At 32.5% G+C, this 27,392-nt stretch overlaps 1 protein-coding gene and 1 long non-coding RNA gene across 2 annotated transcripts; one reads left to right on the top strand and one right to left on the bottom strand.

Annotated features, from left to right (window-relative positions):
• The first annotated feature begins 1,370 nt into the window (after positions 1 to 1,370).
• LOC120352631 lies at positions 1,371 to 3,949 on the top strand. Its single transcript, XR_005571984.1, has 2 exons — positions 1,371 to 2,300; positions 3,268 to 3,949. It is a non-coding gene; the product is annotated as an uncharacterized LOC120352631 (long non-coding RNA).
• Positions 3,950 to 4,530: 581 nt separating this feature from the next.
• Positions 4,531 to 27,392, bottom strand: LOC111050838 (splicing factor 3A subunit 1). The gene is made up of 14 exons (XM_039435073.1): positions 27,151 to 27,392; positions 25,402 to 25,566; positions 24,274 to 24,448; positions 23,474 to 23,703; positions 21,775 to 21,902; positions 20,682 to 20,870; positions 18,608 to 18,809; positions 16,913 to 17,098; positions 15,719 to 15,843; positions 12,491 to 12,839; positions 9,935 to 10,050; positions 8,905 to 9,012; positions 7,313 to 7,486; positions 4,531 to 4,764 (listed from the first exon to the last, which is right to left on the bottom strand). The coding sequence occupies exons 1-14, from the start codon at positions 27,257 to 27,259 to the stop codon at positions 4,663 to 4,665; spliced, it is 2,358 nt and encodes a 785-aa protein (XP_039291007.1). The 5' UTR covers positions 27,260 to 27,392; the 3' UTR covers positions 4,531 to 4,662.

A 27,392-nucleotide genomic window follows, 5' to 3' on the forward strand; every position in this document is an offset into this window, starting at 1 on the left:
AGAATAAGACACTAAATTAATTTTGTTTTTTTACAGATCATATAAAAAGAAGGACAAAAATAAATTGATAATCTATACTTGAATTTCCAGTCATCATTGAGTGTTCAAACTTGATATTAATTAATAGTTATTATTAAACGAAAATCCAAATTAAATGCTGCATGTCACCTCGAAGACTTCAGCATTTGATTTGGATATTTGTTCAATAATAATTAATTCATTAGCATTTGAATAATTGCAATATCTCAGTAATTTCCATCAGTGTTGACATCAAAATTATTGATAGAATCAAGATTAAAAATGACTTGAAGATTGGAAACGAAGTTATCCCAAGAAACATAGAATTGTTCAAGAGAGTTCAAAAGTAGGTTGGAGAGGTCATGTGATGCATGACAATAGATATAAAGAACAGAAGTAGTAGGAGACAAAAATCTGAAGTTCTCAATCCGCAGTATGAGAACAATGTAAGGTTATTCCCAGGACATCCGACAACTATCATCGCTTGAACTTCTGCTACAATCAAAGCCAGTTTAAATTACAGCCTTGATAAATTCTCACAGTACCCAGACATAGAAATCTGTTCATTTTTTACCTGTTCAAGTACTTGAATCATTGCGACATAAGTGAAAGATTTTTCAATCAATTTTACCTAAATTTTCCAGTTTTAAGTAAAGTACAAGTATTGTGAAGTAATGTTCTTCATGAAGTGATGTTCTAGGTTTTTTCTATATACATCGTATGAGAACACTTATATTGGTATGAAGTCTTAATATTCAACTAATATCATTAACTGTATTTTTTAATAATATTGAAAGTAGAATGTTTTGTTTAATTATAAAATATTATAAAAGCTTTTCTATATTCAGGAGTACTCAAACTATATTGGATATAAAATGACATCCAGCAATTAATCCATTATCAAATTAAACTGAATGTTAATTTAAATTAACTATATGGAAGTGAGTGTTGGCCCCTGAAAAAACAGCAAGAAGATAGACTCCATTCCGCTGAAATGAAAATGCTGAGATGGGCAGGGGGTGTGACTAGACTGGACCACATTCGGAACACACATGTTCGGGGCAGTTTCCGGGGTGGCACCAGTCTATGAGAAGATAATGGAAGGAAGGTTGCGCTGGTATGGACATGTAAATAGACGTTCACCCAATCACATGACAAGGAAGGTACTTGATATGGAGACACAGCCGAGGGGCAGAGGCAGACCCCGTCTCACATGGCTAGGTTTAGTTCATAGAAATATGAAGCAGTTGGACCTGACAAATCAGACGACCCAGGATCGTTCGAACTGGAGACTGAGATCAAGGAGAGCCGACCCCAAATAATGGGAAAAAGGCAAGGAGGAAGAAGTTAATTTAAATTAAACTGAATTCAAAAATTAGATTAAAAAAACAGAATCACTTTTTATAATCTTTGACAACTAGAATTTTAAAATTGAGTTATAATATTAAAAATAGTATTTTATCCAAAATAAACAGCGGATATAGACAATAGGCTATAGCAATTTTAATTTATAATATAATATTAAATTGGATGGTTTCCATTCTTTCAAACTTATAAATTGATCATTAAAACCTGAGGAGTCAATGTAAATCTAAAATCGACCAATAAAACAAATTTACAGAGTTTGTTATATCGTTTTTCGTTAACCAGAATAATAAATTTTTGAAAAGTTTCCAATGAATAATATGATTATTTATACTTGAAACCCTTTTGCCCACGGGTCATCTCTTTATAGTACTTTAATTTGTTACTTGATAGGAAAATAGACTTATTTTTTATACTTTAATATTATTTCTCCTTTTTATCTTGTTTTTGTCAAAGTTCTTACTGTAGCTGTTATTCTTTGACATAACACTTGTAAAATCATTATTTGGCAATATTCCTTTGCTTTGTAGCCATGGAGACCAGTGATGTTACCTTTTAAAAGTTTGTTTTTAAATTAGCCCATCACAATTCAATTTGGAATAAAATATTCAAATTTTTGTAAAAAAAGAAAATAGTGAATTTTGTAAATTAAAACCATGGTTAGAATAAATGAGCTGAAATTGGACTGTTGTGAAACAGCTCCTCCACCAGCTAAGCCAAAGATTCTCAAATCGATAATGAAAAAAAAAGTCATAAGCCAACCAGTAAAAAATACTGGGATAATAAGCTATTTGAAAAGCTTTTTTCCATTTTTTAAAAGAAATCAAGAAGTTCCAAGTTATCAGATAACTGATTCGGCAATTTACAGCAATGGAGATACTCTACACTGCCAACCACTTGAAAGAGGACCTAAAAAGGTATGACATTTGTTTACAAATTGAAAAATCATACTACTTTTGTTGTTATAATTCGTGTTCTGTTGTTCATGTTGTTACTTTGTCTCTTTTTAGCCTTATTCAGAATTATTTTTAATACTTTTAATACTTTTATCTACGGTAGAAGGGCAAGAAAATAATCTGTTTCAACTCTGCAATAAAATATTTTGAATTTAATTCCGTAAAAGAAAAACATACTTTCATTATTCCGCAAATGATTAAAATACTCGAATTTATAACATTTAAACGTGTTATGATATCAACCATATGTTTTGGATAACATCATTATTTTTTATCATGGATGGAAGAACCATGCTTTTATTATTATTTCATGTTTTCAATTAACACTTGCAGCTGATACTTTCTATTGCTCACGCTTTACAGCTTGCCAATATATAAATTCAATTAATACACTTCTTTTTCACTAATGTCAAATTGAATTGAATTAGACAAGAGTGTGAACACTTCCATAAAAATCAATGGCATTCTTTCTCTTTGGTCATTGGTCGCGGTTGCATTAACGAAAAAGTACCTTTAAGGTAGGAGCACACAGATCGTCATCGAACGGACGGCACGCATCGGACGATTAGATTTGATGCATTATTTTTAATTGGAGTGCGGATAGGTATGCGCACTCCAATATTGAAAACAATGCATCAAATCTAATCATCCGATCCGTCCGATGCGTGCCGTCCGTCCGATGACGATCTGTGTGCGCCTACCTTTAGACGGGTTAAAACATTCATTTTTGAATAGTTCACACACGGGCTAGGTAGCCTACTACCGGTTCATGAAAAACAAAATTGAGTTGAAGCATAGCTTATGATAAGTGAATTTACAATGTAATCGAATTAAATCCTAAGAATTTCGTAAGCTACGATAAAAGTAATTGAGTTGAATTCTTAATTTACTATAAGTAAACGACTTACTAGTCCATTCTCTGTTTTAGAATGTTTCATTTCGAATGCCGAAAAAAGAACGAAACAAAAGAGAAATGAATAATAAAAAAGAAACTAACAATAAAAGAGCAATAAACAATAAAAGAGGAATGAACAGTAAAAGAGCAATAAAAAATAAAAGAGGAATGAACAGTAAAAGACGAATTAACAATAAAAGAGAGATGAACAATAAAAGACAAATTAAGAACAAACGAGAAATCAAAAATAAAATTAAAAGAAGAACGCGAACGTGTTGTCGAAGAAGAACAAACTTTGACAAGGAAGACAGAATAGAGAGAAAGAATAAGTATAAAAGAGGATGGATTAAAGAAACAATACCTCCAAGTGATAGTGGAAGTGATAGCGAAGAATCTTAGAGTATAGAACAAACGAACATAGAATCTCAAGCCACGTTTACACCAGAGTTATCAACAAACTGTTTCTTTTACCGTCCTTATGAATTCTACCAGATTGAACGCAACTTGGCAAACAAATTAGGCCTATGTTATGTTCAATCTAATAGAATATATAAGGACGAAAAAAAAAACATTTTGTTGACAACTCTGGTGTAAACGTGGCTTAATAAGTATCCCAACTAACATAGGAACATCAGATCAGCACGTCTAAGAAATTTTTCTGTAAATGTTTTGTACTTTTGTAATTTAAAAATAAAATTATTTTCTTGATTAAAAATTTGTTCTCAATCTATAGAACAGTTTATATTAATGATCAACTATGAGGAATGTATTCTGAATTTATATTGATATATTTTCCGCTATGATCCGGTAACTTATAAAAACTTGACATCGTGAGTAAAAGACAGTCAACCTTATGAGTCAAGGTTTCTATTCTCAAACTAAGATCATGGAATTAGTAATGTATATTTTTCTTTACTTCTTTCAACTGACAAGTAATACATTTTCGTGTAATATGATTTTATTCATTTGTGTATTTTATTAGTTGAGCCAGTTTATGACTATTATAAGTTGAAATCATCTATCAATAAAAAACATCACAATTTGCTGTATAGCCTTGTGACAATATATTGTACATGCGATAAGAAAATGAAATGGTTGATACTGGAAAAAGCCAACAAAAATGTTCAACTACAATTTTCCCCCATTTTACCTAAGAAGTTACTTAATTAAAGTGCAATCCCACCAAATATCGGACTAACCATCACCATGATCACGAATGTGAATGCTAAAAATTCAACTACTGTTCGAACTGACCATGCTATGAGTAGTACTATGAATAACTGAAGATACACAAAATTTCAAGTTGAATATATTATTTAATTATGAGATACAACTCAATCACATAGTTTGTAATACACTATACAATACGAAAAACAGAAAATTAAAGTCTATCCTTGGTTTTCATGATAAAAAAACTTGCCAAGTGTTTTACTTCTTTCGACCTCCTCTCTCCTTCAACTGGAGCTGAATGACTGTTCCAGGAGTGATGTTGTAGTAAGCCAAGCTGTTCGAGTCTTTGAAGAATAGTCCCTATGAAGAAAACATGAACGCTGATTATTTTAATATTTATTGAAATAAAGAGGTTGGTCAAAAAAAAGAGAAATCAACTAAAATCGTTTTAGGTTTATCAAACCAACTGCAGTCTTTTGCAAAAGCATGAATTGATACAGTAACAAAATTGAATAGCAATAATGAAACATACTGCAATTGAATAGTAGCAATCAATAAATGCTACTATATAACTATATCTAATAATAAAAAAAACCGTAATAATAAATCTGCTATAAATCAAACAGCAAGAAGAAGCTACAAAGCCTTTTAACTGCCGGTCGGGTGACTAAACAAATTATCCGACTGAGACTGCAGTTTAGAAGCATTCATATGAAACGCAATAGTTAAAGGTATTATCTAGTAGAATTTGTCCAATATTCATCCGCTATTTGATTGTGTGGCGAAAGGCTTACTAGACTAATGGTAACAATAAAAGGATATTTGTTCACATAGTGCCGGTTGCACAAAAGCCGGTTAAATTTTAATCGTGATTAATTCCATGAGAACCAATTGGAGAAGCCGTCTTATCAAAAAGGCCTTCTCTGATTGGTTCTCGAGAGATTATTCACGTTTAAAATAACCGGCTTTTGTACAACCGGGCCTAGGCCTAACTGTGATTTATCAACAATTGAACAGTTTATCATCTCATTCCTCCAATCTTAAGGGCAGTCCAAGTCGCCTATACCTCCCATGTTAAATTACCAGTTTTTCGGTACCAATTACACAAAAACTAATGGAGGCAGGACTCTGAATTTTCGTATGCTTCTTTATCAGCATAAAATCAATCTACTGTAGTAAATTCATGTCCCTAACTCTAATATTTCAGAAGTTATGATTTTTTTTTATCTTGACCATTTTTTTCCGCCCAAAATTCTACTATTTATTTTTTTTTCTGAACACGTTTTATCCCATCCTCCTCATTTTACTACAGGAGTAAGATATCAATCATATAAACATGTTGTGTGAAGCACAACCCTCTATCTTTAATGGTTTCCTAAATAAGTGTACCTAAGTACTGAAAAATATGTTTTCTGGGAAATCAATAAAAATGAAAAACATTGCATAAAATTGAAACTAAAAATGATGTAATGATAAATTACTCACATCAAAATACTCACATTTCGTGAACTTTGAAAATATCAAAGAAATTATATCAAAAGATATGATCAAGTTCTTGCATGAAGCATTTAAAACTTTAAATTGTTCAAAATTGTCTGAAATTTTCTTCTTTGAAGCACTTGTAACAGGCGCATTGCTGGGCCCAGCTTCACTAGTCTGTTTACTCAAGAGTAAACAGTACGGTAGTCACCGTATTTCTATCAGTAGATATTTTTGTAAACTTATTTTCTCTAAAATTACTTTCAGATTTCCAACTTTTTTGTCTTGGCATGTTTTATTGAATGAAATAAACTGTGCAATGCAAAATAGAATCATGTAACCTAAAATTCACGTCACAGGTCACAAACACCAAGTCAGATGTAAACAAATAAACATAACATAGTTACACTGGATGACTAGATTTCTATTTCACTGGAATGTCAGTGATACCAACTTGAAAAGCAAAGTAATACGTGGTTACAATAGAATAGTAAAGGAATTTGAATAAATTATTTACTGTCAGTGGAGCACAAATCAAATAAAAATGCAAGTAGAAGCCTACAATGTCGTATATTTTGAAGAAAATACTCAAGCAGAACATTTTTGAAAACTTGCTAGAATCGTTTCCAGTCTACATAGAATTGTGATTCAGACACCATTGGAAAGCGCACATTTCGAACTACATAATGAACCAAAAAACCGAGAAATGATAAAAAAAAAGTGATTATGACTTGAACTACCCTTAAGGAAAGGCCGCATTTCATTTCATCAAATCGTGACATACAGTACTTTGCTAAGTTCAAAGAATAAACCAATGTACCTAGAATACAATGTACCTGTACCCTGTATTCTAGGTACATTGGAATAAACTGTAGTTTGCTAATGACGTCATGAAAAAAATATGTCAAGTTGGACTAGCCACTAACGTCACGTTTCACATGTACGATACGACTGAACAGTCGAAATCTGAAAGCGAGTGGCAGTCACTTCCAATGCAGATGTGCAGTAGTTTGTGTGCTCTTGCAGGTTAGCTGTTACAGAACACTGTTCACCTGCCAGTCGAAATTTCCGATTAAACGTTATGTTAGTGGCTGCCTTTAGTGAAAAAGTGATCAAATTAGCGGAAAATCATAACCTTAGTTGCTTATGATAGCTTCACTCGAATTTCCTTTTGTATATTTATAATTTTCACAAAGTAGCACTGATTGGGAGAGAAAAACTAAGTATACTCCTTGTACTATTTCTCTCCCAAATTTAAATGACATTTTAAATGTCCGAAATAGGGTTATGGAAGTTATAATATTGAAGGTCTGGTTATAGAATTGATTACCCAACATGATTATGTTTTACACAGCATAATTATTACTGGAAAGCAACACTATCATATTATAGATGAAATTGTTAAACATGAATTGAAGAGCACACTCACATCAAGATGCAGTTTCTGTTTTCCGGGAGGCATGCCGGTCGATTCATGTATCTTGGCTTTGATGACTGACACCGTGTCTTGCAGAGGAAGCACCATGCTCAGTACTTGACCATTCAACTTCCATTCAGGTTTATCAGACATATTAGGCACAGATACCTTGAACGAGACTGGGCTCTGAAAAAGTAGTAGTAAAAAATTAGAACACAGTAAAGAACTATGAGAAATGAAACAGACATATGCAATAGAATAACATACAATAATATTTTCAATAAATTGATGGCTACTAGCTAGTACAATTATTATATTTTGATTAAAAATATACTCATGATATTATCTGCATAGGTATGAATGTTACCTCTGAATTATTGTAAATAATATACGAATAATGGGGTGAAAATATATTCATTAACAGAAGAGACCTATAGTTAGGGACGTTGCGATATCGCCAATCTTCTGTTACCAAGTATCAAGTCACCACCATTGAAGTATCGAATAAAAAGTATCAATAACGTAAATATCGAATGAAAGCTGTCAGCCACAGTCATTTAATAAGAAGGAATTCTATCGTGTTGACAGCATATTTCATTTTCATTCATCTCATTTTCGTGGCCGTGCATGCAGATACTACATTTACATTTTCCACAAATTAGCTGCGGATTGAGCATTGTCATTCACAAAATTAATGCCTTCTTAATACATATGCATCAAGTTGTGGGCATTCGAGCAGATGACATGACATTCAAAAGTAATAAATATCAGCAATTCCTCATTCTTTTAGAAAATATTGGCATCGAGATTCACAGAAGTGGTATCTTATGGTGACCGCATAGTGATAGAGGTAGAGAGAGAGGTAAAGGTAGAAGTTTGTCAATGTAACACAATTACAATATTATCTCGACCTCTCCCTCTATCTCTACCTCTTCACTATACTGTTACTCTTTTAGTGGCTCATAGACACAAAATTTAATAATATACGAAAACACTTTTAATTATAATATGTTTTATTGGATAGTTTGAAACAATTCTTGACCTTATTTTTGTTTTGAGGAAGCCTATAGTACAAATTTATATTAGATAACAAAAAAGATATATTAAATAAATGAAAAGTAGAAGCAATCAAGGATATTCTGAAGAAAGCATAGGTCATCTGGTAGTAGAGATATCATATTAGAATTTACAGAATATATAGATAAATCTAATCAAAATTTATATCATTTTTTCAACGGGAATAAAATCATTGCATGATGAATCTGTAAGACAGACAATGCTTGAATTTTACAATACATAAAAGTCGTGAATCAACTTAGATCGATCAAACGAGAACTACCTTACATCGTGAAGTTTAACTTACATTCAAATTGGTAAAAATATACTTATAAACCTATTGACCTACAAGGATGTAGCCTTATAATAGTAAGAGCTCATATTAATTTTCAATTATCACTGATCGATACTGGAGGATGTGTTATAATGTAGAGTATTTCCAAATAAATTCGACAGATGTTCCATGACAAAGTAATATCTAACAGAAGTGTTTCAATAAACATTATTCACAAATTTACAATTTATTCTAAATTTTATAATAGGCCTACCTTATTTTTCATGAGGAACTCATCCTCTGACATGAGCGACTCTTCAGTTCTCATTTTCTTTGCTGGAGGTTCATCGTTATCCGGCTCTGGAGCCTGGCCTAGACTCATCTGCAAATTAATAAATTTTCGATCAGATTTCATAACTGAACAACAAAGATTTTTCACAATGGTACCAAAAAGAAAAATGAAGTAGAATAGAATTAAGTGACTGACCAATAAAGTTATTAATATTAAAAACTAGTACTGAAGTGTAGAATTATTCAACTGGAGCTTCAAATCGAGCATCATTTTTTGAAACCTCAAACTTTACTAGTATCGATTTTCTCAAAAACTTTAAACTAGTTGAGTCATGATTATCAAGGCCGGTCAAGGACAAGTGTGTCGAACATGTTCCACAAGGACAAGTTGTGTCATAGGCGAACCGTTTCAAACAAAATTTTTGAGGTTAGGTTTTTGAATTTTGAATTTCTTGTTTTTTTATTTCTTCTTTGCTGCTCTATTTGATGTTAAATTATTTTTATATCATTATAATTTGTAGGCCAGTTTTCCAGTGGTTTATTTATTATTATTTGCTGTTCATTCTACTTTGGAAGCTGCTGTTAAACAGCGGGTTTTCGTTCAAAGCCTTTTGCGTGAATGTTTTTTTCGTTCGAAGACTTGTTCACACATGTTCAAAATACTTGTGATGTCGTTAGTGGCCGGTCTTGAGAAACTTCAAAAATTTTTTTAAATATTTTTCTAAGTTTAACACAAAATTACATATTGTTAACTACATAAAGCGTAGTGCTAATAACGAAATATGAATAGAACTATTATTATTAAACGAAATCCAAATTAAACATATATAAAAAAAATAATAAATTCATTAGCATTTGAATAATTGCAATATCTCAGTAATTTCCATCTATGAATAAAACTACTAAGATCAGATACAAACATAAAATATTCTACACTAATCAAGGATTACCGGATGGATTGTTTTGAATTGATGAATAGACAAATGACAGACTGAATGAATACAATTACTTACGGAAGGTGGTTGAGGGGGCTGCGGTGGCTGTGGAGGGAGGGGGGCACTGGCTGGCATGAAGTTGCCCGGGGGCATGGGCGGATTCGGCACAACCGGGAATGGAGGTCGCGGTGGAACTACAAACAAAACCATCACATTATTAAAACACATTACAAAGACATCCTTGTATTATTAAAAACATTTTTTTCTTATGCTTGCTCATTAATTCTATACCGTAGGAATACGAATATTTTATTGCCATTGAACAATAGTGATTTGTATATCTAGAGTGAAAAGTACGACTTTTTCTCCCTGTGGGAAAAAGTTTGAAGCCCGAGGCGAAGCCGAGGGCAGCAATTTTCCTGAGGGAGAAAAAGTATTTCGCTCGTGATGTACACAACATTTTTCCTCCATCTACATTTTTTTATAGAAACTGCGAAAAAAATCATTCTAATAACTTACGTATTGGTGACACTGATTCCTAACAACATAACCTAAATCTAAAACCTAAAAACCGGTCGTCTGATTGGCACTGCCGATTGCGCTATCTATCAGCAAAAGTTGTAACAATTATATCAGCTGAGCAGCTACCAAAAATGGCTGACTCCAGATCACGCGGTTCAGATTTGAATTGCAGATCAAAAATATTTGTTGGCTGGTATTTTGAATAGAATAAAATATTTTAAAAATTGTATAAATTTTTATCGTCTATTAATATTAAGAATATAATAATTATCATACAAACATATATTTCATGAGTTAATCAAATTTCTGGTTGTGGTATTGAATTCAGTTGACTTAATGACAGACACCTCTATTATGCTCTCTCATCTGAGCTTAGACCTTCTAACCTATTACAATGTGAGTTTCAAAATAAAGATGCTCCCCATGTTATTTAAATGGAGTCACTTTTACTCCCTAGGGAGTTTTTCTGTTTTTTACTACCGAGAGCGAAAAAGTGACACTTTAGTATTAGGTTTCAGGGAGTAAAGTAAGTACTTTAGACAGTAGGTGGAGGAAAAATCAATTACAATATACACACAATATATTATCCACAATATTAGAGTCATCTTTGAAAGAAGCAAGATATCGCTTGTATCCTACTCTACATTTATATAATGTTATAGGCATGCTTTGCCGGTTTTCACTATGTGTTCAAACCAGTAATTCACGTACTTCTGTGTCGTCCAGCGACCTAGATCTAGAGCTCTTGCCGTTTCAATACACATATTTTTCATGTCACTGTTTCACGTAGCATTGAATCTTAACATGTAGATTACTTGTTGCATCAGAGGCTCAAAATCTTGTTTTAATTCTTCAACATAGTACTGACATAATAATCTATTATCATTGAACAAGTCTAGACTGTCTACTATCTACTATATGAATTGAAACCAATGACAGATGTCTACAGTGATATTCACGTTATAGTTAATGGAAATGATAGGGAGGCACTGTTGCTAATTTTCTACGAAATCGATTTCTACAGTAAATATCAACTTACCAAGATGAATCTGATATCATCAATTGTTGATTTGTTAATAGTGTTCAATTCTATACAAAATATATTTGATTCGTTAAGAAAATATATTTTTTTCATAATTTAATAACTTACCAAGATGAATCTGATATCATCAATTGTTGATTTGTTAATAGTGTTCAATTCTATACAAAATATATTTGATTCGTTAAGAAAATATATTTTTTTCATAATTTAATAACTTACCAAGATGAATCTGATATCATCAATTGTTGATTTGTTAATAGTGTTCAATTCTATACAAAATATATTTGATTCGTTAAGAAAATATATTTTTTTCATAATTTAATAACTTTTTATAAATGAGATAAAATAATGTGGTAATTCATTATATTTTTTTACAAACAATTTTTCAAAGGTGTGGCGTTGGAAAAGGATTGAGCTACCTGCTATGTCTGATGACAGACAAGGATAGCAGCAAACCAATGCTAATCACGTTCAGGTTTTTGGCGTAAGCTTTCAGTCGTATCGTACATGTGCGAAACGTTACTTAAGTGGCCAGCCTTAGTATTCTGTTCCAGAGAGTAAGAATGTGAGTTTAAAAATATAGTAAGACCACGTTAGTGGCTGTGACGAATGATAGAACAGCGTAGCTGATTCTCTGCCTTGTCACTGCCTTCTAGAGGATAGTTGATATCGGTACATCTAATGTAATATAAACTGTTCATTTTTGTTTAAAATGATCAATTATATTTTATTCGTTCAGAAATTTAATCTTTAAATGATTAAATATATAATTTATTTTTACAATTGAAAATAATACTCTTTTAATTACATGTTAAAAACGATCTGGCAATGATGCAGAGCTAGAAGAGGATGGCGCTATCTGTTTTGTCGAATGATAGATAAGGATAGCAACACCAATTTTAATCAAATACTGATATTATAACGTGAACCGCACTATAGAAGGTGAAGAAATAATTAATTTTTTGTTTGCAATATGGTCAAACAAAGAGTATGATTGGCAGAGAAATAGTTGAATGCAACTTTATTTTTCTTCTCCCGATGTGCTTTTATTTTGTAAAGAATAAACTGACCCATCATCGGAGGCGGCCTGATAGGCGGCAAAGGGGCGGGTACCATCATCATTGGCGGCTGGGGCGGCAGCAGACCGGGGGGCGGCGGAGGCAGGGGCGCCAGTGGTAGAGGTGGCTGCGGCGGGGGAGCCACGACGGGTGGCTTGGGAGGCGGCAACGGCGTGGACTGGAGGCTAGACGGTGCGGAGGCCGGCGTCACCACTGGCTTCGGTCCGATCTTCTCCTTCTCCTCATCGGGCAGCAGTCCCTTGACCTTGTGGATCTGGTGGATCTGCTCCTCGAGAGTGATGTTAGCGCGGGCTGCACGGGTGGCTGCCTCCACGCTCGATGTGTGACCGTCCCATGTCACCTATTCACATAATCAATCAATCAATGAATTTACAACACACCACTTCATATAATCAATGAATCCATTCACAACACACCAATTCACTTAATCAATCAATTTACAAACACCTGATCACATAATCAATCCATTGACAACACACAAAAAATGCATAGTGCCGGTTGCAAAAAAGCATGTTAAATTTCAACTGTGATTAGGAGACACAAGAGCCAATCAGAGAAGCCTTCTTTTTAGAAAAGTCTTCTCTGATTGGTTCTCGTAAAATTTAAAACTCAACAGGTTTTTGAGCAACCGGGCATTTAAGAATAAAATTGCAATACAACAGTTACAATGCAAATACTATAGGATGAATCTTTTCATTCATCAAAATATGACTCAATACATTTGAATATTGTCAATGTATACAATAAATAATTTCAATAGATAATAGATAATACTCACAATTATAAAACACGATTTGGTCATATCACAGAAATACAGATTAGATATTTTTGATAAATAAATCGTCAACAGATGTGAGAAATATTTCGAAAAGTTATCAATCAGTTTGCAAGTATCAGAAGATCCTGCAATTTTTAAAAACAGAATTTGAAGAAATATCGTATGAGTATTTCGCTTCATTCCTTGCAAAGAGTTTCGACTACCGATAATTTTCAACTTTCAACTAAACTAGGTAACAATTTATTCTTTTTAAGAAATAGGATAGTCTAGCGTTATGTATCATTCGAACATTGATACTATTCAAATACATCTGTGCATATTTTGATGAGTAAAAATGTATTCTATTCTACAATAATGTAGTTATACAACTAGCTAAGTATTTTAAAAGAAAAGAACAAGACTAATATAGACTGGAGTTGAAGTACTTGGTAAATAATACACAAAATAAAAGTGAGACTAGGCTGATACATACAGAAAACAACTGGGTGATAGCAAAGTGACGAGAACTAGAGCTTTCAAAGAAAGTTGAATAATGTAGTTATTAACAACGCCACTAGAGAAATTCAGAACTTCGAAATAATGGAGTTTCCGTCGCGTTGCTATTAACCCGGTTGCTTTAAACTCAGTAAAACAGCCTAACACTGTATTCATGAAAGATACTTAAGGAGAACGCACACAACAATAGACATACGCAGAAAGACGAACGTCTGTGGGAAGGATTGTTCCTGTCTGCCTGCAAACGTATGTCTGATCCTGTGTGCGTTCGATTTTAGACTGAAACTTAGCTGAGCACGATTTTGCTTACTAGTAACCAAGTGGTATTACATTCGTGATTGTTTGCTGATCATCAAAGTCTTGCTTATAGTGAGGTCCACGTTATAAAGGCAGTGAAGAAAGACAGGAGAAAAAGGTTGCCAAGTCTCTCCGTTTTGCCACTGAGCGTACACAGCAGTTACTCAATTCAACCCATTAAATTTGATCTAATAATAATTATCATTTCCTTGATTACATAATCAATTTAATGTCAAATTAATCAAGGAAATTTGTTTCCATAATTTGATTTGAAAATTTGCTTTTAACTAAGAACAGATTTTTTTATACAAACCTAAAATGGCGGTCAATTTGAAAAGCTGTGATACAACAATCTCAATTTCAGAAATTAAGTTATGTGGTAGACATCCTATTCCAATTTCTTTTAAAAATAATAGAAAAATAGAAATCCTATTTAAAATAAGTAATATCAATAGAAATAATTCTGAAATAACCTTTTAATATTATTTATACCGGTACGAGTAGGTCTAACCTATACGTGTAGGCTAACTGAAGCATGAATGAAGTCTAGGATGGTTAGTTATCAACTTTTAAAATGTCATTTCAGGTATTTTAATTTGTGTTTCACATACGGTAATGTTTAAAAATTATTCAATTTTTTCAAAGATACATTTTAAACCAATTATTCGACTTGTGTACTCAAGTATTTCGAAAGAATGAAGAAAAAAAACGGCGACTGATAATGAATTGTTTACTTTTGTACAGTCACTGTCAAAAGTAAAAATAAAATTTGATTGATTCTTTATTGATTCATACAATATGTACATCATCAAAATGATAAATAAGGTAATCTTGTGCTATCCCTCTCCCAAATTTAGATAAAGTTACACATAGTCCGAATATAGGTCTTGCAGTCTTGCAGTTGTTCACTTCACAACATTTTCAGTCCTTAATATTATTTCACAAGGGAGATTTTTAAATTTAGATGTTAGTAATTTTTCAACCGGTAGAAGTACTTCTGCAGTGAAAATACACCATAATATTGTGTTTCCATTCCATCAAGGACGTATTTAAACAACATATTCGAATACACTGTTGGATAATGAATGAAATCAAACAGCGGCTTGACTCAAACATACTTTAGTCTATAATGTATGATTCTGGCAAACTGACAACATTGCAAAGCTAGAGAGAGATAGCGCTATGTGTTTTGTTGTATGATAGAAAAGGACAGCAACAGTATTGTCAATCGTACACTGCCATTATAGCATGGACCTCACTATAGCTAAGCAGCAAACAAAGAATCAATAATAAATGCGGTCCTTGGACCTTGATTCTTGCTTAATCGGAGATACAACTTAGTTTAGACGCTTTTCAATCAAGTAATATAGTCCTAACAAGTAACTAAATAGACTGAACAGCGTTCATGAATGAATCCTTGGTTTCTGAAGAAATTAACAAGACTAAAGACCTACTTATAATGTAGAGGCAAATCAAGAATAAAATAATGAGATTACATATGAAATAAGCATACTACTTTCTATCAATTTCAATCTCAAAATTTATGCTCGCAATTAAAGATCAACTTTTTTTGAATGTGAATTGCTGGCAATTGAATATTTGTTTGAAATGGGAATAGGAGACAGAATCTTGTCCAACCAATTACTCACCTTATCTTCCTTCTTCTTGTCCTCTTCTCCAATCTTCTTACCGATGGCCGTCTCCTCATCTCCCACTCCGAAAATATCAGTACGTCTCTCAGCCAACTGCTTCAAACTTGCCTCAATAGCAGAACCTTAAAACACAATTCGAAAGTTAAATCCACAACATAACTATGAGAACATGCTTTTATAATGGAAAAATAAGACGATCGACAGAAATGGAAATTAATTGGGACAGAGATGGAAATTAATTGGAAATTGCATTAATATTTTCAAACAGAATTAATTTATTAATATATTTTCATTAATAAAATGCACATATAACCTCTCGACTGTTTATTTTAAATCAAGGTTGAAAGCATTTTTTGGGCAAATGCCTGTTGATAACACCTGGATTGTATCTATTGTCTAAATAGAAATAAATACAATTTGAATTACAATAACTTTTGAATGGTAGCTCTCATCGAATTTCCTTCTAGCTGTTTACCCTGTGGTCAATATTTGCAGTAGCAGAAGTCTTATAAGTGGTTTAAATCATTCAACTTTTTTCGTTCAATAATAATTTAAATTAAGAATTCTTGAAAATTCAAACTGAATCTCATCATATTGTATCTTATAAAATTCCCAATTCGCCTGTTTCATGAAATGGATTTCTAGCTTTGAATGAATAATATTAGTTTAATATAAACTTTTTCAGCAATATATATATAATTCGTATTCTATGGAATAGATCCTTAAAAACTCAATAATTATCATTTCCAATTGGAGAAAATAGTAGGAATAAGGCAAATAAATGGATAAAAAATAATGAATAAAAATAATAATAATAATGAATAATGAAAACTAATGGATTTTCCTGCTATACTTCAGTCTAAACAGTCTATCAATGACTACATTTTCTATACTTTCATGCTTTCAAAAATGCAACACGATATATCTTTCTGTCTCTTACAATTTATCAACTAAAATAAACTTCTGACATAGTTTTTTTAGTGATATTCACACTGAAGATGACACCATACGTGTTGAAACATCTTTGTGTTTTTCTCTAAATAAATTCTAATGCTTGACAATATATTTGTGTTTTCATTACAACAAACTTGGTGAAAATGATTGACTGTAAATATTGAATGCACTGAGGCACAAATAGTTTACATAATTTAATAGTTACAGAGATACAAAAAATTGTGAAAAGAAACTCACCTGGTGCATAGACAGTTTCCTGGTTCAACTTGTCCTGGATGTGTTTGTCCCTCTGCTCGACCCAGCGAGGATCGAGCAGTCCAATGCGCATGTGTTCTTGCACCTTGCTGGCTGGGATTCGCTCTCCGTTGATGGGCGAGATCAAGAACTCATCCATGCCTAGCGACTTGGCTAGCTTGTTCACGGCTGAAACATTAATTCATTCATTTGAATTTCACATTCGATATTATAGAATAGGCACTTTCACTTACAGGGCTACTAAAATTATTGATAGAATGAATTAAAAATGAAATAAAAAAGTACCCATCTAAATGTTCTATTTACTCACTTTGGTAGACACCTTAAGAAATTGCAAAAAGGGTACTTGAGAATTTTTATTTCTTTCAATACAAAAAAGTTAAAAGAATGAGACATTGATGTTGTCGATACCATTATATTGACAACCACTAATAGTGGTATTGACCAACATCAAAGACTTATTCTTTCAATTATGGAGAAATTTTTATCTATTTATTTATCTAATTTATTTATTTATTTATATTTTTTTACAAAGAAACGCTAATTGGGAGAAAAAAACTAAGGATACTCCTTGTACTATTTCTCTCCCAAATTTAGATAACATTTTTAAAGTCCAAAATTGGGTTATGATTTCACTTTACTAAAATTTAGTCCATTTTCACTCAAAAACAACGAAAACTAAGATTTTTAAATTTTGACGGTTGAAAACAGAATAAAAAACAAAAATATCACACTCAAATCACCATTAATTGGAAAATTTTTGAGTTATTTTTTTAATAAAAAATAAGGATTTATTAGATTTGATCAGATGAAAATCCAGTTATACTCAGTGACAGCATATCCATTATTGATTGATTTCTAATCAATATAAATCAAATTACGAATCATGGAAATCTAACTGTAATAGCATAAATGAAATATGACATTTTATGAAAAAGTATGCTTAGGTAATTGAATAGAGTACCGTTTAGATTAGGAAAATGTTGAAAACAGAAGAGTATAAGTTATACAATAAATTTTTAGACTTTATCAAATCAAATCAGTAAAAGCATTGAGTTTTATTCAATGAAAGTATATAATAATTTACATACGAGTTCTATTTTTATGTAAAAGTATAAATCATTAGATACAGTACTGTTAGCTTAAGAGATTCTAGTCTGCAAACAGGACTAAAATTCATCATGGACATCACCATGAAGCCTGTTTTTTTTAATTTTATAAGAAATTTGTAGTTTGATTGTGTTATTTTGTATTTTGATTTATTTTATTCATCTTGTGAATGAATTAGATTATTGAAACATTGATTGAAACTTAAATACTAGTATGATCAAAGAAATTAGATTAGTTTACTTCATTTTTGTAGACCACGGTATTTATGCTGCCTTAATTCATTGGACTTACTAATAATATAACTAATTTAGAATGAACTGGTTAGAATCTTCCGAGTTCAGAAACCTTTTTTCTTAATATTATATTGTTACTACTACGGGAGGACAAGTAGCTTCCCACCAAGTTTTTATCAAATATTGAGGAATAATGAATTGAAAAATATTATTCCAAAAGTGTTATGGAAATATGAACATACTGAATAAGTATTGAATTGATTTGTTAGGTATAAAATGAATATTTCTTTCTAAAAAATGTATTTTGATTGTTGAATGGGTGGTGATTACTGACCTTGTTTCGGATCGTAGCCCTTCTTTACAATGACCTTGTCTGGAATGGGGGGCAGGGGGGGCTGCGCCGGGAAGGGCACCTTTTTGACGTCACCGCTGATAGAGGGAGGAGGTGGAGCATCTGGCACCTCCGCCATCTTGACTCTATCGTCTTCATCGTCGTCATCTTCTTCACTTGACGATTCTTCTTCCATGTCTTGTACCTAAATATCAAATGCAAGTTAATACACAAATCATCACTGATGAGAAACTTATCCAAGTTATAATACATTCAAGTCTTCAATAAAAAGACTGAACATTATTACAACAAAATTGATTATAAAGGTACTGGATTCATTTGTTAAACCATTGCTAATGAGAAATTTATCTATAATACATTCAAGTCTCAAATAAGAAGTCTGGAAGTTATTACAACCAAATTGAATATGGCGATACTGGTTTCGTTTGTCACACCATTATTTACCTCTGGTAGAGTAGGTAAGCTGTGATTAATGGTGTAACAACCGAAACCGGTATCTTGATATTTCAATATATTCGTTGTTGTAACACCGTTGAGTTCTTTCACTCTATTTAGATAACTACCACGATATCTCCTTCACTAAAAACAAGAATGTGTAGAAATAAGAGACTATCCAAGAACAATATTATTGATATCATAATGAAACTGATTTAAAACGCTCAATTATGACAGCTTAAGTTACATGATTCATGAATCAATTTAAAATATTGAAAAAACTTGGATTGAAAATCATAATGACTCATACTTACAGCTCATTCTTCTCAGCCCGTCAAGGCGGTTCAAAATCATGTATAATAACTGAAATTTGATGAAAAAATAAAAAAATCCTCTTTTAGTGTATTTTAGCCCCTATTTAAAAACACAGAAAAATTGCCAATTTCTATGTTCAAAAACGTGTAACTCGGTAACCCGGAATGATAAAAAATGGTACTTGGTCTTGATTTGAAGAACAGAATCTACTCTTTCATGTGAGGCAGATGAATTTTGTGAGGATTTTTTTATTTTTTCATCAAATTTCAGTTATTATACATGATTTTGAACCGCCTTGACGAGCTGAGAAGAATGAGCTGTAGTACGAGGAGATCTGATAATTCTGTTAAAGTTATAAGTGTTTAAAGTTTTGATCCTTGACGTATCCTTATGACGTACCCCCCACTGGGAAGTACTGAAATTAAATGTTTCTAACGGGTGATTCTCATAGGAAATAACCCTCGTGAGATGATTTCAGCCGAAATATGTATTTTTTTATTAGGAAGGCCTTGATGGCCTTGAAAAGGTACTTGATACTCTTGAAAAGGTATTATAATGAAAAATTTGTATTTTGGCTGTAGGACATGATTTTCTATTTTCTATTTCTATCCCCCTCCCCCACTACTAAATTCGAAAAATCCTAAGAAATCCTGTTCATAATGAATTGTTCTTTCACGTGATGAGTGGTTTTTTATCTATACTAGATAAATATCCAAGTTGTATAGGGTAGTAGTGGTAGGTTTGCATAATTTTGAAATTCCCTTAAAAAATAGCCTACCCCTTTTTTGAAAATTCGTAGCTCCGGAACCAAAAATGGAAACCAATCAATTCATTGGAAATTTTATTCTCTTTAATTTTGTCAAGAATGATTTTTCTTGAGAAACTCAAGGTTTATGAGATAAAATGGGAAAATTGAAAAAAGTCCGAAATTTTGGAGGTTTTTGGGGGTTTTGTGGGTGAAGCCGCCCTCTGGCGTGTCAGCAAATTACAGATTCGAATTCAGCGCCCCAAAATACAAATAGAACCGTCGAGAAAAATTCTTTGGGGGCTGTTTCCTGAAAAACGACTATTTGACTGGACTATAAGTAACTTAAAAAAAAGGTATCCTTGTGCTGTTCCTCTACAAATTTAGATAAATCCTCTTCCATTTATCTATGATGAATGTGAGGGATGTCATTAAATCAGACATTGCAGTATTATATTGATGGAGAATATAACCATTTGACGAAAGATCTCCTTAACAGGAAAGCACCGAAATGAGTAAGAGGACTGGAGTTCGATCGACTCCCACTTCCATAATAATTACCTGCGTGTTATCCTTGGCTTCTTTCTCCTTGTCATCCTCTTTGGACGCGCGCATGTGTTCTCTCTCATCTTCTTCGTCGTCTTCATCACTGCTGTCTAACTCCACTCCATCGTCCTCTCCCTCTTCACCCTCTGCATCACTGCCTATCTGCATCTCATTCTCCTCCGGACCACCTTCATCTATTCTTTCCTGTCAACAAAACATTAGAATACTAACATCAGACTAAGAGAATGGCCGTTAGACAATAATTATTGTAAGTTTTGATTAAGTAACTAAGTTTGATACAAGTTAATTTAGTAAGTAATGATTAGGTAATAATTATTAGACAATAGTTATTGTAAGTTTTGATTAAGTCAAGTGTAAGTAGTGATTCAGTAAGTAAGTTTTGATTAAGTCAATGGACTGGTTGAATAATATTGACCTCTTAACAATAATTAATGCATGAAGTGAATATTTACAACACTTTAAGATAAAATAAACTGTAGTGAAAACAACGTTAATACGTCAGTATTATTGAATGGAGGATTGCTATCCTTGTCTTACACATAGCAGTTGCCAATGAATCTGTCTCATTCAAACTGCATCTCATCCCAAAAGTATGAACTTAGTAGCGACTGTACTATGCTGTACTCTGACTTTACTGTACTACTGTAAAGTAATCCGCTTCGAAAAAACGGCATTATTTTAAAATTAAAATTTCTTGGATCTATAGTAGTAGGGAGTTTCTAACCTCTCAACTTAATCGAGATCAGCAAGTATTTCTTTGCTGTATTACAGAGTTAATTAAGATTGGTTAATTTATCCAAAAAATAATTTATCCAAAGAAAAAATAGAATATTCAATTTTAGTATGATCATTTGTAATTTCATATTCTAATGTTGGATATACAATATTTGAGACTTCATTAACTTATCAAAAACTATTTATCTAAAATCAGACATACTCAAGATGATTGGAGTACTTCTTCAGCAAAAGCAAATGGTGCTATTTTGTGGCCAGCACTAGAACTTGGCAAAATCGCTCCCCAATTAACCAGAGCTGACTTTTTCCAAAATCACCTACAATATCATGAAGCAAGAAGCATGCGAATTACCTGCATGAGAACTCTTGCGCCGACTTCTTCAGGTGTGGTGGGAGGGGGGAAGTTTCCTACTTCACCGGTCAGATAGTCGACGGTTTCCACCACCACAAAATCATGCCAGTCGATCTGTGCGTATGCAACTAAAAAGCAAATCCAACAATCATAACATGATATGACGACACATTTTTCAAAAAAGAAAAATAATTAACATTAATCAAAAGGAATCGTTACATATACTTTCCATAATATTACAAGCATACTATTATATAGATTATAATATAGTATTTACTTTTACTTTCATAATCTACATCAGATCTGACCTGAACAATGCAAATTTATCTAGACTACAGTAATGATCATTTTCAAAGTAGAAGGAATACTCCTAAAAATATAAATGAAGTGGAAAACTTTCAACAATGCTTGAACCAAACAATCCCAACACTTTTTTACGTCTACTTTTTTACTTTCCTTGGTTCCATAGGTAAGGAAAGTATTGCTTTCCCAAAAAAATTAAGGTACCCCAATTTCTAAATTTCTGAACGTTTCAAGGTCCCCTGAGTCCAAAAAAGTGGTTTTTGGGTATTGGTCTGTATATATATATATGTATGTGTGTGTGTGTGTATGAGTGTATGTGCGTCTGTGTACACGATATCTCATCTCCCAATTAACGGAATGACTTGAAATTTGGAACGTAAGGTCCTTACAATATAAGGATCCGACACGAACAATTTCGATCAAATGCGATTGAAGATGGCGGCTAAAATGGCGAAAATGTTGTCAAAAACAGGGTTTTTCGCGATTTTCTCGAAAACGGCTCCAACGATTTTGTTTAAAGTTATACCTGAAATAGATATCGATAAGCTCTTTGAGCTGCCATAAGTCCCATATCTGTAAAAAATTTCAGGAGCTCCGCCCCATTTATGCAAAGTTTGATTTTAGATTCTCAATTATCAGGCTTCATATACAATTTAAACAGAAAATTTCGAGTGGAAAAGATTGATCATGAGAATCTCTACAATTGATATTCAGTAAAATGTTCACCTAAAATTAAAAATAAGCTCGAAATTCGAGAAAATGTGATTATCCAATTGCAAACTGTTGATTCTATTAAATGATTCACTATGAAGAGATAGCAGACTTCGTGTGTCTCCAGCGTTATTGCTCTGTCACCAGCTGGTTCAAATCTTTCAATAGTAGACTTGAGATGCGCGGGAACACTAGCGTCAGGTGATGAATTTTCATAACTGCAAGGAAAGTTGTTTGAGTGCGCCACACAAGATGTTTCTACTATTACACCATAATATTGAATACAGGCAAAATTTGTCTATAAGCCCTATTGTGAATGAGAAAATTAGAAATATTTTATATCCTAAGTTAGTAATATTATTTTATTCATTTCAGACTATAAAACAAAAAATCAGGAGGTGTACGGTAAGTGAAAATTTCTTGTAATAAAACTTAAACCCAATACATAACCTATAAACTCAGAGTATATAGAAAGTGACATTGGGTAACACGGTGAGGCTGAACATTCTAGAAAATCTCTCTACTAATGAATAAATTACTATTATAGTAAACTTCAATAACCAAATTATTTTTGTTCTATAAATATTAGAATGAACGTGATTCTTAACTTAAGAATTGATACAGTGAAAGCGAAACCGGTCGGTCCATAATCAATAAGCATTCATTCAGAAATGATTTCTCTTACCTCTCTCTTTCTCGATGGCCAATTTTTCCATCCGCTTTTGTGCTTCTTCGTACTTCAACCAATCAGCTCGATATTTGACCTGATCTAAGATCGAGTACATACTGTTGCATTCGTCTTTCAAACGGAACATTATGTCTTTGGGTGGAATGAGAATCTGAGGATAAATAATATGAAAATACAGTAATTGAATATAGAATATGAAAAATTCATTAAAAAGTATTTTTATCATACAAATAAAAATGGATTAATTTGTGACATATATTATGTACATGGATAATAATAATTAATACATTAATAAAGCAACTACACAAGAAACTGAATTATATATGTGAATTACTTCACTAATATGCTCATGTGCAATTACAATCACGTGCTAAAATGTGAATTTTCTGCAATTAGCATGTACATATATCTGAAATTACAGTATCTATCAATCCCGTCTCCAAATTTCATAATGGCTTTAAAATTTGGTAGTAGAGCTATTTGTCAGCACAAGAACGAGCTGAAATTACAGTATCTATCAATCACGTCTCCAAATTTCATAATGGCTTTAAAATTTGGTAGTAGAGCTATTTGTCAACACAAGAACGAGCTTCTATGCGGACTAGACTCAAACTATGTTTTGTTATTTAAATTACAATAGACCAAGTACACTGGCCACGCTTACTTGATGTAGTGGTCAGTTAATTTCCAGAAAGTGTTTGACAAATTACTAATCAAATCGGAGTATTTATATTATGTAATGATAATGTGACGATAAATATTCCCTCCAAATCAAGGAATGAAATTGATAAACTCACAAGTCAAGAGCTGAAATGGAGGGAGGATCGGCAATGAATTCGAACTCAGCCGGGGGGTCCTTGGGCACAAATGGCTGCTCCGATACTTTGCTCAGAAATTCCTGCTGCTTGGACTGAACAGTGAGCGTCGGTGCCTTCGGCAAAGCAACAGCCGAAGGAGCCACCGGTTCTTGCCCTGAAAAACAATCACAACCAACAAATTAATCTTAAAACTTGGATTGATTCAAATCGTTTAATCAAACGGACAGGAGCTATATCAAAAAATAAATTATCAGTTCAACATGAATTTACAGTTAAAATTAATTTATTAATTATGTTACAAATGACACTGATGTAGTAACATTGTTAGATAAGATACTACGTAATCCTTGTGCTATTGTTTTTTTCAAATTTAGGTGATGACACAGTCAGTGTCACCAACCAAACCAAAAAAGGCTAGTTTTCTGCGGACAATTTCTATTTTAAATTTTAGTCCAAAATAAACATGCAACATGATACATTCCAAACATTTTTTAGCATTAATTTGATGCGAAACATTGACGTTATAAGACATGCTGACAGTTTGAAGCCAATCTCTAACAATTTAAAGTGAATTTTACTGTACGTTAGTTGCAAATTTAGCAATACTATCATTTTTCTCTTTGAATTAAGTATGATTTAATGCGATAAGCTATGTAAGGAAATTGATATTTGGTGTGATACACGATATTAAATCAGTGGAAATGATAAGACAACAGAGCTGCCGATTATCTTTTTCCAACGTCCTCTATACAGATACCTGTAATTCAAGTTATTCTAGTAAATCTGAACTTAATATTAATTGTTAATTCTTGTTAATAATAATGATCAAATAAATATGAATTGTTAAATGTACACCGTATATTTTCTTATGATTTAATAAAAAAAATTTATAATTTAGTTGTAATATTTTGGTAGTTCATTGTAAATTAAAATTCATTAGGTCTATGGCCATAAAACAATTTTAGAGCTTTCTGCTTTGTCTAATGAGACGAAGGCTAGCAAATCAAATGTTATTTGATCAAGTGATTCCGTTTTAACTAGAACCTCACAATAGTTCTTGTGTAAAAATATCAAGCATTTGACAATATAATTAATTGGAAATCTTACCTTTTCCCTCCCTGAATTCCTTGACCTTGTGCTGGTAGTAGGCATGATAAGGGTCACCAAAACTCAAGAAATTGAATTTAGGATTTCCCAATTCGTTTTGCCTGATACGGGATTCGAACTCTGGTCCGTTTCTAGCGACAAAACTAGCAGTCTTGTCAACGATATCTGAGGATTATGCTGAGGAAAACAGACTAAGTTTTTAGTAAAAAATATACACAAAATTATTCAAACATTACCCAAGGATATGCAGATACAAATATGTAGGTACATTTAAATGTGTTTTATCTTACATGTGCAAGGCGATAGTACTGCCAAGCTTTCAAGAAGTGAATGATTTTTTAAACACTGTTTTTCATTGAAAATGCAATGCTTCAATATATTGAGGGATAAGTGAAGCTGACAAGCTGATTTGCGATGCCTCGATTTGGGTCAGGTCTCATAATTTATATGTTAAGTATAATAGGTTACTGTTTATAAAATATAAATGAATGGTAGAATTAAGGATAAAATTTGTTAGTGTTAGCAGGGTAAGTTACTACCATCTTTTGTAGGGTCACGGTAAGGTGCTTCAGATATAAAATGGCTACCATTACAGTGATTAAGTATAGTAGTAGAGATCAATAAAGTTGAATTCGTACACAACAATGTGTGAAACACACAAATTCGTACATAAATTTTGTGTGAAATTGTATATTGACATGATGACCTACCTAGCTCATCTGGCTGGTTAATGGTCCTACAAATGAAGATTGAAGATTGAAGATTGAATGACAGTGATCAGTAAAAATATAATTTTCATAAACTCTAATGGCATTATTCCTATTTAGACCAGCCGACCGAGTATGATTAATTTTATTAGAATTCATGGAAATTACATTTCAACTGTTTAATGTCACTGTTGTAGGCGAATCCAACTCAAAAAATATAGCCGGATGTACCACCGTAATAAAAAAGCAATTTTTATAAATAGGCCTAATACTAGTTCCAGGGCTACAAACAACTTGGTATATTTGAAGGAATGCTTATAATATTTTTCAATATGTAACAGCTTTCTGTAGTTCCTCTTTATAGTAGTTACAGTTTACAGTGAATTGAAGTAAAATTTTAGTTGTATAATAGGTCTAAGTTTCTTGGTCAAAAGTCAAGCCTATAAGTTATTCAACAACAAACAATTATATGCTGGAAGAACTGGGAATGAACACGAAAATATTATAAAATCGGTGTAAGTGCACCTCCAGTGCCAACATACCTGTCATCAATTTTTTGGTTGGGATCGATTTAATATGTTATTTTGAGCACAAAAATTAAACGGCGGTCACTATTGTTTTTAAAATAAACTAAGTTCAAAGTAGCACAATTTTACATGCATTTAACATATGAGTAGCAGCCATTTTGATTATTGAAATCATCAGATTATGATATAGCCTACCTAATCTGAGTTTTCCTAACCCAAAGCTTTTCCTAACCTAAGCTTTCCTAACCTACAGCTTTTCCTAACCTTAGCTACTTATAGGTTAAATGCATGTAAAGTTGTGCTACTTTGAACTTAGTTTATTTTAAAAACAATAGTGAACGCCGTTTAATTTTTGTGATTTTGTGCACAAAATAACATACTAAATCGATCCCAACCAAAAATTTTATGACAGGTATGTTGGCACTGGACGTGCAATTTAGCCTTAAAATCTACTAAAGTAAATTATACTAAAATAAAGTTAAAATTACTTTTATGAAATACATATCAAAGGATACTCCTAACCTCTGGTGGAGGATAAATAATGCCCACAACCGGTTGGGATGTTGGTGTAGCATTTTCAGGTTGACTTTCTGTAGGAGGGTTTGCAACATCTAAAGATGGCATTTTTGTAAGAGATATCGAAGACAATATCACAAATAAATTATTTAAATAACTCACATCTATCAAAACAAAAATTAATACACAACACAAACGCAAGCAGACGTTTAGTAAAATGTCGCCATTTTGGAATGAAGAA

This window comes from Nilaparvata lugens, chromosome 8 (assembly GCF_014356525.2).
Source record: "Nilaparvata lugens isolate BPH chromosome 8, ASM1435652v1, whole genome shotgun sequence".
Classification (NCBI taxonomy): Eukaryota; Metazoa; Arthropoda; class Insecta; order Hemiptera; family Delphacidae; genus Nilaparvata; species Nilaparvata lugens.